The 12,826-nt window shown below is 43.0% G+C and overlaps 1 protein-coding gene across 2 annotated transcripts in view; it reads left to right on the forward strand.

Moving 5' to 3' along the window:
* The window catches only part of LOC110518416 (nuclear factor of activated T-cells, cytoplasmic 1), a 75,659-nt gene that overhangs the window by 34,812 nt on the left and 28,021 nt on the right, over window positions 1-12,826 (forward strand). For both annotated transcript variants that reach the window (XM_021596024.3, XM_021596031.3), the window contains exon 8: window positions 2,173-2,305. In XM_021596024.3, coding sequence (XP_021451699.3) covers window positions 2,173-2,305 — 133 coding nt within the window. The remainder of the gene's footprint in view (window positions 1-2,172; window positions 2,306-12,826) is intronic.

Below are 12,826 nucleotides of genomic sequence, written 5' to 3' on the forward strand. Positions count from 1 at the left end.
TTTGCTGATGTAATCTTTGCTAAGACATTACCAAGGAGAGAGATTAGTCGTGTTGATTAGTCCATGCAATCCTGAATGGAATTTTCACACATTTTCTCTCTGTCCTCATCGGCAGACACAGTAAACAGAGTGATTGCACCTAGAACATCTTGCTTCTTCATCAACAAGAATCCCTCAATAAACACACACATTTACACGTGCACGCCAACACACACACGTGTACGCGGGCACACACACACACCACCACCTTCTCTCTACTAGGTCATATTCATTCGGGCACGCCATAGCAAACCACTTTGTAATGGCAAACAAAAAAGCATGTTTCTCATTGGACAAGTTTAGGTAGTCCCTCCCAGTTTCAGTACATTTTCTTCAGTTTGTTGCCTAATGAATACTGATGCAAGCCCAGTTGCCCTACCAAACACTTCAGCCAGCGAAGCCAGACATTTAGTTCACTGTTCAACTTCTGGTTCAGGGAGGATGAGCACTTAAACACTTTGTCAGAGCTCGGCCTTCTGCCTTCTGCCTGGCCGAGAGTGGATTATCCCCTTCCCTTTTTACCTGCTGTTTTCACGAGAGAAGTAATGAGAAAATAAACCAGTGCACCATTCTACTGATGCCCAGTCACACATTTAGGCCTACATTCTCTTCATAAAAACAAGGCAAAGGGGATTCGTCAGAGGGGACGGTAAATGTTGTACGTGTCATAGAAAAGCTACATGTGCTTCCGGAGTTAATGAAGAAATCCTTATGGTGAGGAGAGACTCGTAAGGTCTGCGCGAGTGTGTGTTTGCCTGTGTGTGTCTGTGTCTTCGGGTGCACATTAGGGTGTGTGACGGCAATGTGTTTCAAATCATCCGTGCCCCCCTCCCTTTCCCTTCTCTTTCATCAGCTGGCTCTCACCACCCCTCTGTCCCCCTGTAAACGAACTGCTGTAATTGACAATTGCAGGGGTCGAGAACCATCGCCCGCGGAACATGTGTTTCAATATGGCGGCATTGCAATGGTGTTTTTGTTGTCATGTGTTTTTTACGTTCAGGTTAATGGCTTTGTTGCATCTGGAGTGTTGAATTTGGCCTCTCTTAATGGGCCTTAAGGGCTGGGTGATGTTAAGGCTCGTCCCACATGTTGGAACATTACAGTGAGGGGTTGGGTTAGGTTAGGTAGGTGAAAGACAAATCGTACAGTGTGCTTATTTGGTGTGCCGACAAAACAAGCCGCAGTGTTACTGGCCTTTTCTCCCCCGCTGCCACCGGCCACGGTTAGGTCACCCATATGTTTTCATTATTCCTGTTTGGATCGCGCTGCTCACTGCGTGGGAGGATGGGAGGAGAGGGGGATGGACATCGGCACCTGTGTCTGTGCTGTCTTTGACCCCGTCAGTCTGGTGCAGACCCGGCCTATGAACAGACACACAGACATGTGGACAGACCCCACAAAATATGCTGGGAATGGCTTCCTGTTCTGCTCCTCCACCATATGGCCTGAGCTGGCCCCCAGAGAGAGAGAGAGAGAGAGCGAGAGAGAGAAAGAAACAGACAGGCTCTAGGCAGGCAGACACTCAGTCATGTCCCAATGGCGCCTTTGTCATGCACCGCAACCCCTGCTCTGCAGCCTCCAAAGTTCACGTCCGTCCAGGATTACGGAGGTCTCGCCCTGGGCCTGGAGCGACGCGCTGATCAGGGGCTGTGAAAACAAGGCCAGAGACCCACATCTCTCCCCTTGTAGTAGTCCAGAGGTAGGCTTCAAACCCCAGGCCCTCGGGGCTTCAGACAGACACAATCAGGGGCGTGGTACACACCCTGGGGGTCATGCTGAGCCCATCCAGATTGGGCTGAAGGCCCAGCTCAGAAAGCATGTTTGGAACACTCCTCCAGGGTTCCCTGAAAGCGAAACAAGCATACCTGCTAAATTAATGAGCTGACACTTACGCACACTTGGAGTTATGTTTGTGTCTTAGAAGACCACTGCGAGGGGGTTGCAGGCCTAAGCTAGTGACGTTCAAACTAAAATCTTCACCCTGCCATATTAGTCTGATTTCTGAATGTTTAGATAACACATGTGTTTTTTGAAAATCTGCCACGCACAACACAAATATAGTGAGCGATGATCTACGGTGCGTCTGGAGGGTTCGTACGTGTATCCATCCTGTGCTGTTTCTGTGTGTTGTAGACGGCGCTGGTGGCTGAGATCCCCCCCTACAGGAACCAGAGAATATCCAGCCCAGTGCAGGTCAACTTCTACGTCTGCAATGGCAAGAGAAAGAGGAGCCAATACCAGCGCTTCACCTACCTTTCCCCAAACGGTAACCCCACAAACCTTCAGGTTCACCTCCTTGCTTACATGTGGTTTGGGGGTTTATATTATCCCTGCTAGTTTTGCTTGATAACTTCTAAAGGGGTCAGACATGCTCATGCATTATACCTTCTAGTGTTTCCTCCTAAATAATTTTGGCTCCACGAAAACAAACGCAATCTGTTGTGGCTTCGGTAGTGCCTGACACCGGTCGCATCACAGGCTTTGTCGAGCGAGGGCAGAAGTGAAGCAGAAGATGTGAGTTGTGTTGATTTGGTTGCGAGCTTGCGTTCTCCAGTGATGAGGTGTTACGGGTTGACTGACAGAGTCTCTGGGCAATGTTGACGTTAAGTTTGAGAAGTCAATCCCTGAAACGTCGACCTCACACACAACTCATGGGTACATCCATCGCACACAGCTCACGTTCTGCACTACACGCTCACGTGCCCCCTGGTCTCCACATGTATAGTTGGCTTGACACATTGGAATGTGAGGAGGTTATTGGGATTCGGAGTCATTTCACAGTCTTACATCACCAACTAAATACCTCTCATTCTGGGCTCAGAGTAAATTGGGCCAAATCCAAGTTTCATGCGTAGACACATTGATATTGATTGGAATCCATTGATGCTGCTAGAAGCAACATAGTTAATTATTCCCAGCTTGCTGCATCTCTCTCTCTCTATCTCAATTCAATTGAAGGGCTTTATTGGCATGGAAAACACATATTAACATTGCCGAAGCAAAGTGAACTAGATAATAAACAAAGTGAAATAAACAATAAAGAATAAGTTCCAAAAGAATAAAGACATTTCAAATGTCTCTCTCTCTTTATATCCCATGTTAAGTTAAGAATCAGGTCCAGTAGTGTTGAAAGGCAGCCTTCACCTTTAAATGTGATTTTAAGACTCTCTAAACACTTCATTGATCACCCGCTGATATTGTAGCCTGGAGGAGATAAGAAGCAATGATTCAGGCCTTTGGACGGGACTCTGAGAAAGAGAGAGACCGCATCACCACCTTGACAACGAACAAAGGGCCCTATTTGGAGACGGTTGACGGGAGCAAGAGGGTGAACGAGAGAGTGAGCGAGAAAGGGAGAGGTGAGGAGGGGGGAGGAGAGAGGGAGAGACAGGACATTTTGGGGTGACTGACCCTAGCAGAGCGAGCGGTGGTGGGAGTTGAGGACAGACAAACTCTGGCCATATTTGGCAGCCCCATACGGACCAGGGAGACAGACAAGGAGATAAGCTGTACAAGGAGAAGCCTTATCACGCTTTGACCGTTTTGCATCTTCAAGTCATTTTCACAGAGAGTCAACATGATCCAATTAACAGATGAATGGGGTGTGCTCTCTGTTACGGTGCCAAATGAACTAGATTACAGTGGGGACCACACAAGCAGGGGCAGTGTTTATGACGGAACATAATCCTCCACCCCAGTCACAGTCAAAGCCGCTTGCTGTGGTTCACCAGACCTTCTTATTTCTTATTTTGATATTTATCCATGTATTATAAACTGGGTGGGTTGAGCCCTGAATGCCGATTGTCTGAATGCTGTGGTTTACCATTTTTCTTTGCTGTTTTGATTACATTGGCAACAAGTTTATGATAGCAATAAGGCTATTATAGACTTAGCCGTGGTATATTGGCTATATACCACACCTCCTCGGGCTTTAGCGCTTGAATATAATTTATTCAACACGATAGTCAACCAGCGACAATAAATAGCTCAGATAATACTGAGTCGCAATAGTGGCGCATTTCGCTACCGAGCTCATTTCCGTCCGTAGCCCCTGAACGTCTCTGGGTTTTACCACTCATCTAGTTTGAACCCGTGTATGCCTGCCCATGGGCACGTGTCCGGGTGAAGTGGCGTCTTCTGTAAATGCAAGCAGAGCTGTTTCAACTGTGCCGAGGTAAAAGAGAAGCCCTAATTATATCCGTCCGAGATCAGATGCAGTTTGTCATCAAAGCAAACAGATCTCTTAAGTCACATTGAGGATAATTATAACATGGCAAAGAAGAGGGAAACCTGGTTGTTTGCTTTTGAGGGTTTCACTGTTTGAGAGTGTTTGAACACGTAGATAGAGAGCCAACTCAGCACTGTGGCCAGGTAAGGGGGGTGGTGTGTGTGTGTGTGTGTTACATAGAGGCTGTTCTCATCTCTTCCTCCTTCGCCCATCTGAGCGGGGCTTCCTGCCCACTTTAAACACAGTCGTGGTCGTCAATTATGCTTTCTAAAAAGAACATCTCGTTCATGCTCGGGCGTGTGCTCGTCTATAAAAAGGCAAAACCGCCACTTAAAATAGCCCTGCTTGTTTGAAAAAAAGTGTGAAGGACGAAACAAACAATCTGCTGTCCACCAATCGCTATTGAAAACAACTTGTATTTTCCACTGGAGTCACGTGATGCTTCTCTACTCATTCATGTGAAAACATCATCAGACAAGTGTGTGAAAAGGCCTATTGAACCTGTTGACAGCCCAACGCTTCCACTGTGGCACCTCAAACATGTACGGCGTAGCTAAATGCCCAAGTAAGGAAACAAGAGGTAATATGTATTTGAATCGTTTCGTCTCCATCTTATAAATAGGACAGTCATATCTCACGGGAGAGGCATTGTTTCTGTCGTGTAAACATCATCTGATTCTTATCTCCCCTTCGGTTTTAGTGAGAGCGAGAGCGAGTGCGGATATTATTATCAGATGCAGTCTGGAGGATTGGAAACGATTGAGTCTTTGCCAGGTTTGACAGGTAAAGATAAGCTTGAATGGCAAGGCTGTCATAGGCCTGTTTTGTCCTACACAAGCAAGAAAGGAGTAGCAGATTTGAACCGTTGCATCTTCCAGATGTTAACGGGCATATCCTTCCGAGTTTCATACAGGGAGTTTTTCAAATGGGCAAATAGCATGGTAATAATGCCGTTGCATATCGATGCCAAGCAACAGAATGCGGATTGTCTCATGAACGTTGTTTTTATTGTCTTTGTGCTTCTCAAAACTGCTCTTCATTGTCCTCACTTTCCTTCACAATGTCACATTAGCCCAATGAATTTGATGACTAAAGCTGAATAAGTTTGTCCGGAAAGTTCATTGTCATGAGTTACAATTTGAGAAGAGAAAGATCCAAGAATCTAAGCAATATGTCACTCTGAAGTTATTCTGATTTTGTAGACTCTAATATGAGCTGTTGGCAGCAGTTCTGGTTTGTATAAATCACCACATAGCCGATGTTGCGATGAACATACAGCACAAGTGTCCTTGTCTACATCCTAGTGTGAGTGTTGCTTTTCTTTTTCTGAGCTCTTGTCCAAATCATTCTTGCGCGAGTGAAGACGTGACACGCCGTCCTTTTCTTCTCCTTAAATAAGAAACCGTTTCACGGAACCACATAAAACAACAAACGCTGACAGTGCCGGCGCTGACGAAAGCCCGACCAAAGTCAGTTCTCGGAATGCCTTTCATTTCGCAAGCCGTTTTTGGAGGTTCCTGCTGTAGATCGGGTTCCTATTGTTAACACCAGCGGGGGCTGCTACTGATTCCTGGCCGTAGGTTTGTGGTCTGAGACGTGGGAGGGAGGAGAAAGAGAGGGAGATGTTCAGAAGAAACAAGAGAGACACGTACACGAGAACTTCACGAACCGCACACCGTGAACTTCTCCCCAAAGATGTGTCATGTTAACCAAACTGGAGACTGAGACGTTTCCTTGTTTCCAAGTTAGGACAGTGACAGACACACACACACACACACACACACACACACACACACATAAACACTCGCAGACACACTGCCACACACATTTACATGGCATGCGTAGACTAGGACACCAGCCGTCAGCCAGATTGCAACCACAGTGGGACATAGTGAATTAAACACCAGTGAGTTGATGACTACCACCATGAAGCACCACCTGCTCCACTCTGAATATCAGAGATACAGCTAGCATACTTTTTCCTAACCATATGACCTGACCGGGAAAAAACCCTGGGCCCTGGTGGTCGTCTGCTAAAACTAGGGCCTGGAGTTTTTCCTAGTCAGGTCACATGGTCAGGGAAAACTCAGGACCCTAGGTATAATGCATTGGGCACGGTCTTTCCACAGTGCAATCTAACCAGCTCTTTTATGGAGACAGTAGAGCATCCACTCCATACTTCCACTCTAAGAGCAGAGCAGCCAATCGTAATGAGAATCAGAGTGCATCCCAGAAAGCCCTCTTGCCCAGCTGTCTCTTCCCTTCACACGACAACCTGCCGGGGCTAGGCCCTCTGTGCTCAACACCCCACAAACCCGTCCTCGAACCCTCACCCCCATCCCTGGGAGGAAACCAGTTCTAATAAATACTCAGATGAGGCCAGATCACTTTAATGCGAGCAGACAGACACAGACAGCCAGAGATGGGGAGAAAAACATGTGCAGAGCGTAAACTGTCTGTCGGCCATAACCCACAGGTTGGGAGGAAATAGAAGCCAGCTGGGGATGGGACTCACAGGGTGAATCTGCTACCATGGAACTGGGAAGGGGCAGCGTGTGTGTTTGGAGGGAAACACACACAGATAGCTGGAAGGAGTGGACAGAGAGATGGGTCAGGAGACATATTGAGGAATGATCGATTAGAGTAGGGGAGACAAATAGAGCTGGATGGAGGAGAGAAGAGAGGGATTCCTCAAAGGATCCCTCTGTCTCTCATTCTGCAGATAGGAGAAGGGGAATGTGTGACAGAGCATGTGAGTCTCAGGGAAAGTGGGAGACGGTGAGACTATGAAGCTGTCCTTGATTTACAGAATAAATCAGATTGCTAAATATTCTATGTATTACTATTACTATTACTATACTGTAGGGTTTACACTTTTTTTTTGGTTCCATTGCAATAGGCAAGCTTCATCAAATTCAGCTAAAGTATAGAAAACAGAAAATAAATACTAGACCTAGCATGAACCCAGGTCTGGGCTATGGAGAGCCTGTTACAAGGCCCAGTATGATATTCCCTAGTAAGTGTATGGTGGTGTCATCCTGAGACTTTCCTAAGGACACAGACCTTACCTAGGGAGCCTCTAAGACAGATGGGCCGGCCCTGTGGCTCTGACAAGACTGACGTAAATAGGCTTCCCACTGGGTAATCACACCAGCTCATCTCTCCCCAAAGGAGACTGGGGGTGTGAAAGTTAATCTCTCAGTTATTTCCTGTCCCAACAATAATAACATCATAACACGACGATAGGAATAGTTTTTCATCTTATCAAAACACTCATTTATTCAGACAAAGGTTATTAGTATTATTACACCTTCATCAGGATTTATTTATTCTTACTTTGTTAGTAAAAAGTAACTATCATAAGAAATACATTTATGATGGCAAATTTGTAGGCTGAATAGAGTGTCAGAAGACATTTTGTAGGCTGAATAGAGTGTCAGAAGACATTTTGTAGGCTGAATAGAGTGTCCGAAGACATTTAGTAGGCTGAATAGAGTGTCAGAAGACATTTAGTAGACTGAATAGAGTGTCAGAAGACATTTAGTAGGCTGAATAGAGTGTCAGAAGACATTTAGTAGGCGGAATGGAGTATCAGAAGACATTTTGTAGACTGAATAGTGTCAGAAGACATTTTGTAGACTGAATAGAGTGTCAGAAGACAATGTGTAGACTGAATAGAGTGTCAGAAGACATTTTGTAGGCTGAATAGTGTCAGAAGACATTTTGTAGGCTGAATAGAGTGTCCGAAGACATTTAGTAGGCCGAATAGTGTCAGAAGACATTTATTAGGCTGAATAGAGTGTCAGAAGACATTTAGTAGGCTGAATAGAGTGTCAGAAGACATTTAGTAGGCTGAATATAGTGTCATAAGACATTTAGTAGGGTGAATAGAGTGTCAGAAGACATTTTGTAGGCTGAATAGAGTGTCCGAAGACATTTAGTAGGCTGAATAGAGTGTCAGAAGACATTTAGTAGGCTGAATAGAGTGTCAGAAGACATTTAGTAGGCAGAATAGAGTATCAGAAGACATTTTGTAGACTGAATAGTGTCAGAAGACATTTAGTAGGCTGAATAGAGTGTCAGAAGACATTTAGTAGGCTGAATAGAGTGTCAGCAGACATTTAGTAGGCGGAATAGAGTGTCAGAAGACATTTTGTAGGCTGAATAGAGTGTCATAAGACATTTAGTAGGCTGAATAGAGTGTCAGAAGACATTTAGTAGGGTGAATAGAGTGTCATAAGACATTTTGTAGACTGAATAGAGTGTCAGAAGACATTTTATAGACTGAATAGAGTGTCAGAAGACATTTTGTAGGCTGAATAGAGTGTCAGAAGACATTTTGTAGGCTGAATAGAGTGTCGGAAGACATTACTTAGGCTGAGTAGAGTGTCAGAAGACATTTTTTAGGCTGAATAGAGTGTCAGAAGACATTTAGTAGACTGAATAGCGTGTCAGAAGACATTTAGTAGGCTGAATAGAGTGTCAGAAGACATTTAAAAGACTGAATAGAGTGTCATAAGACATTTAGTAGGTTGAATAGAGTGTCATAAGACATTTTGTAGGCTGAGTAGAGTGTCAGAAGACATTTTTTTAGGCTGAATAGAGTGTCAGAAGACATTTTTTAGGCTGAATAGAGTGTCAGAAGACATTTAGTAGACTGAATAGCGTGTCAGAAGACATTTAGTAGGCTGAATAGAGTGTCAGAAGACATTTAGTAGGCTGAATAGGGTGTCAGAAGACATTTAGTAGGCTGAATAGAGTGTCAGCAGACATTTAGTAGGCTGAATAGAGTGTCAGAAGACATTTTGTAGGCTGAATAGAGTGTCATAAGACATTTAGTAGACTGAATAGCGTGTCAGAAGACATTTAGTAGGCTGAATAGAGTGTCAGAAGACATTTTTTAGGCTGAATAGAGTGTCAGAAGACATTTAGTAGACTGAATAGCGTGTCAGAAGACATTTAGTAGGCTGAATAGAGTGTCAGAAGACATTTAGTAGGCTGAATAGGGTGTCAGAAGACATTTAGTAGGCTGAATAGAGTGTCAGCAGACATTTAGTAGGCTGAATAGAGTGTCAGAAGACATTTTGTAGGCTGAATAGAGTGTCATAAGACATTTAGTAGGCTGAATAGAGTGTCAGAAGACATTTAGTAGGCTGAATAGAGTGTCAGCAGACATTTAGTAGGCGGAATAGAGTGTCCGAAGACATTTAGTAGGCCGAATAGAGTGTCGGAAGACATTTATTAGGCTGAATAGAGTGTCAGCAGACATTTAGTAGGCGGAATAGAGTGTCCGAAGACATTTAGTAGGCCGAATAGTGTCAGAAGACATTTATTAGGCTGAATAGAGTGTCAGAAGACATTTAGTAGGCTGAATAGAGTGTCATAAGACATTTTGTAGGCTGAGTAGAGTGTCAGAATACATTTTTTTAGGCTGAATAGAGTGTCAGAAGACATTTAGTAGACTGAATAGCGTGTCAGAAGACATTTAGTAGGCTGAATAGAGTGTCAGAAGACATTTAGTAGACTGAATAGAGTGTCAGAATACATTTTGTAGGCTGAATAGAGTGTCGGAAGACATTTAGTAGACTGAATAGAGTGTCAGAAGACATTTTGTAGGCTGAATAGAGTTACAGAAGACATTTAGTAGACTGAATAGAGTGTCAGAAGACATTTTGTAGGCTGAATAGAGTGTCAGAAGACATTTAGTAGACAGAATAGAGTGTCAGAAGACATTTAAAAGACTGAATAGAGTGTCATAAGACATTTAGTAGGTTGAATAGAGTGTCATAAGACATTTTGTAGGCTGAGTAGAGTGTCAGAAGACATTTTTTTAGGCTGAATAGAGTGTCAGAAGACATTTAGTAGACTGAATAGCGTGTCAGAAGACATTTAGTAGGCTGAATAGAGTGTCAGAAGACATTTAGTAGACTGAATAGAGTGTCAGAAGACATTTTGTAGGCTGAATAGAGTGTCAGCAGACATTTAGTAGGCTGAATAGAGTGTCAGAAGACATTTTGTAGGCTGAATAGAGTGTCAGAAGACATTTAGTAGGCTGAATAGAGTGTCAGCAGACATTTAGTAGGCGGAATAGAGTGTCAGAAGACATTTTGTAGGCTGAATAGAGTGTCATAAGACATTTAGTAGGCTGAATAGAGTGTCAGAAGACATTTTGTAGGCTGAATAGAGTGTCCGAAGACATTTAGTAGGCTGAATAGAGTGTCAGAAGACATTTAGTAGGCGGAATGGAGTATCAGAAGACATTTTGTAGACTGAATAGTGTCAGAAGACATTTTGTAGACTGAATAGAGTGTCAGAAGACAATGTGTAGACTGAATAGAGTGTCAGAAGACATTTTGTAGGCTGAATAGTGTCAGAAGACATTTTGTAGGCTGAATAGAGTGTCCGAAGACATTTAGTAGGCCGAATAGTGTCAGAAGACATTTATTAGGCTGAATAGAGTGTCAGAAGACATTTAGTAGGCTGAATAGAGTGTCAGAAGACATTTAGTAGGCTGAATATAGTGTCATAAGACATTTAGTAGGGTGAATAGAGTGTCAGAAGACATTTTGTAGGCTGAATAGAGTGTCCGAAGACATTTAGTAGGCTGAATAGAGTGTCAGAAGACATTTAGTAGGCTGAATAGAGTGTCAGAAGACATTTAGTAGGCGGAATAGAGTATCAGAAGACATTTTGTAGACTGAATAGTGTCAGAAGACATTTAGTAGGCTGAATAGAGTGTCAGAATACATTTAGTAGGCTGAATAGAGTGTCAGCAGACATTTAGTAGGCGGAATAGAGTGTCAGAAGACATTTTGTAGGCTGAATAGAGTGTCATAAGACATTTAGTAGGCTGAATAGAGTGTCAGAAGACATTTAGTAGGGTGAATAGAGTGTCATAAGACATTTTGTAGACTGAATAGAGTGTCAGAAGACATTTTATAGACTGAATAGAGTGTCAGAAGACATTTTGTAGGCTGAATAGAGTGTCAGAAGACATTTTGTAGGCTGAATAGAGTGTCGGAAGACATTACTTAGGCTGAGTAGAGTGTCAGAAGACATTTTTTAGGCTGAATAGAGTGTCAGAAGACATTTAGTAGACTGAATAGCGTGTCAGAAGACATTTAGTAGGCTGAATAGAGTGTCAGAAGACATTTAAAAGACTGAATAGAGTGTCATAAGACATTTAGTAGGTTGAATAGAGTGTCATAAGACATTTTGTAGGCTGAGTAGAGTGTCAGAAGACATTTTTTTAGGCTGAATAGAGTGTCAGAAGACATTTTTTAGGCTGAATAGAGTGTCAGAAGACATTTAGTAGACTGAATAGCGTGTCAGAAGACATTTAGTAGGCTGAATAGAGTGTCAGAAGACATTTAGTAGGCTGAATAGGGTGTCAGAAGACATTTAGTAGGCTGAATAGAGTGTCAGCAGACATTTAGTAGGCTGAATAGAGTGTCAGAAGACATTTTGTAGGCTGAATAGAGTGTCATAAGACATTTAGTAGACTGAATAGCGTGTCAGAAGACATTTAGTAGGCTGAATAGAGTGTCAGAAGACATTTAAAAGACTGAATAGAGTGTCATAAGACATTTAGTAGGTTGAATAGAGTGTCATAAGACATTTTGTAGGCTGAGTAGAGTGTCAGAAGACATTTTTTTAGGCTGAATAGAGTGTCAGAAGACATTTTTTAGGCTGAATAGAGTGTCAGAAGACATTTAGTAGACTGAATAGCGTGTCAGAAGACATTTAGTAGGCTGAATAGAGTGTCAGAAGACATTTAGTAGGCTGAATAGGGTGTCAGAAGACATTTAGTAGGCTGAATAGAGTGTCAGCAGACATTTAGTAGGCTGAATAGAGTGTCAGAAGACATTTTGTAGGCTGAATAGAGTGTCATAAGACATTTAGTAGGCTGAATAGAGTGTCAGAAGACATTTAGTAGGCTGAATAGAGTGTCAGCAGACATTTAGTAGGCGGAATAGAGTGTCCGAAGACATTTAGTAGGCCGAATAGTGTCAGAAGACATTTATTAGGCTGAATAGAGTGTCAGAAGACATTTAGTAGGCTGAATAGAGTGTCAGAAGACATTTAGTAGACTGAATAGCGTGTCAGAAGACATTTAGTAGGCTGAATAGAGTGTCAGAAGACATTTAGTAGACTGAATAGAGTGTCAGAATACATTTTGTAGGCTGAATAGAGTGTCAGCAGACATTTAGTAGGCTGAATAGAGTGTCAGAAGACATTTTGTAGGCTGAATAGAGTGTCGGAAGACATTTATTAGGCTGAATAGAGTGTCAGCAGACATTTAGTAGGCGGAATAGAGTGTCCGAAGACATTTAGTAGGCCGAATAGTGTCAGAAGACATTTATTAGGCTGAATAGAGTGTCAGAAGACATTTAGTAGGCTGAATAGAGTGTCATAAGACATTTTGTAGGCTGAGTAGAGTGTCAGAATACATTTTTTTAGGCTGAATAGAGTGTCAGAAGACATTTAGTAGACTGAATAGCGTGTCAGAAGACATTTAGTAGGCTGAATAGAGTGTCAGAAGACATTTAGTAGACTGAA

Source organism: Oncorhynchus mykiss, chromosome 3 (assembly GCF_057628025.1).
Source record: "Oncorhynchus mykiss isolate SJ-2025 chromosome 3, ASM5762802v1, whole genome shotgun sequence".
Taxonomy (NCBI): Eukaryota; Metazoa; Chordata; class Actinopteri; order Salmoniformes; family Salmonidae; genus Oncorhynchus; species Oncorhynchus mykiss.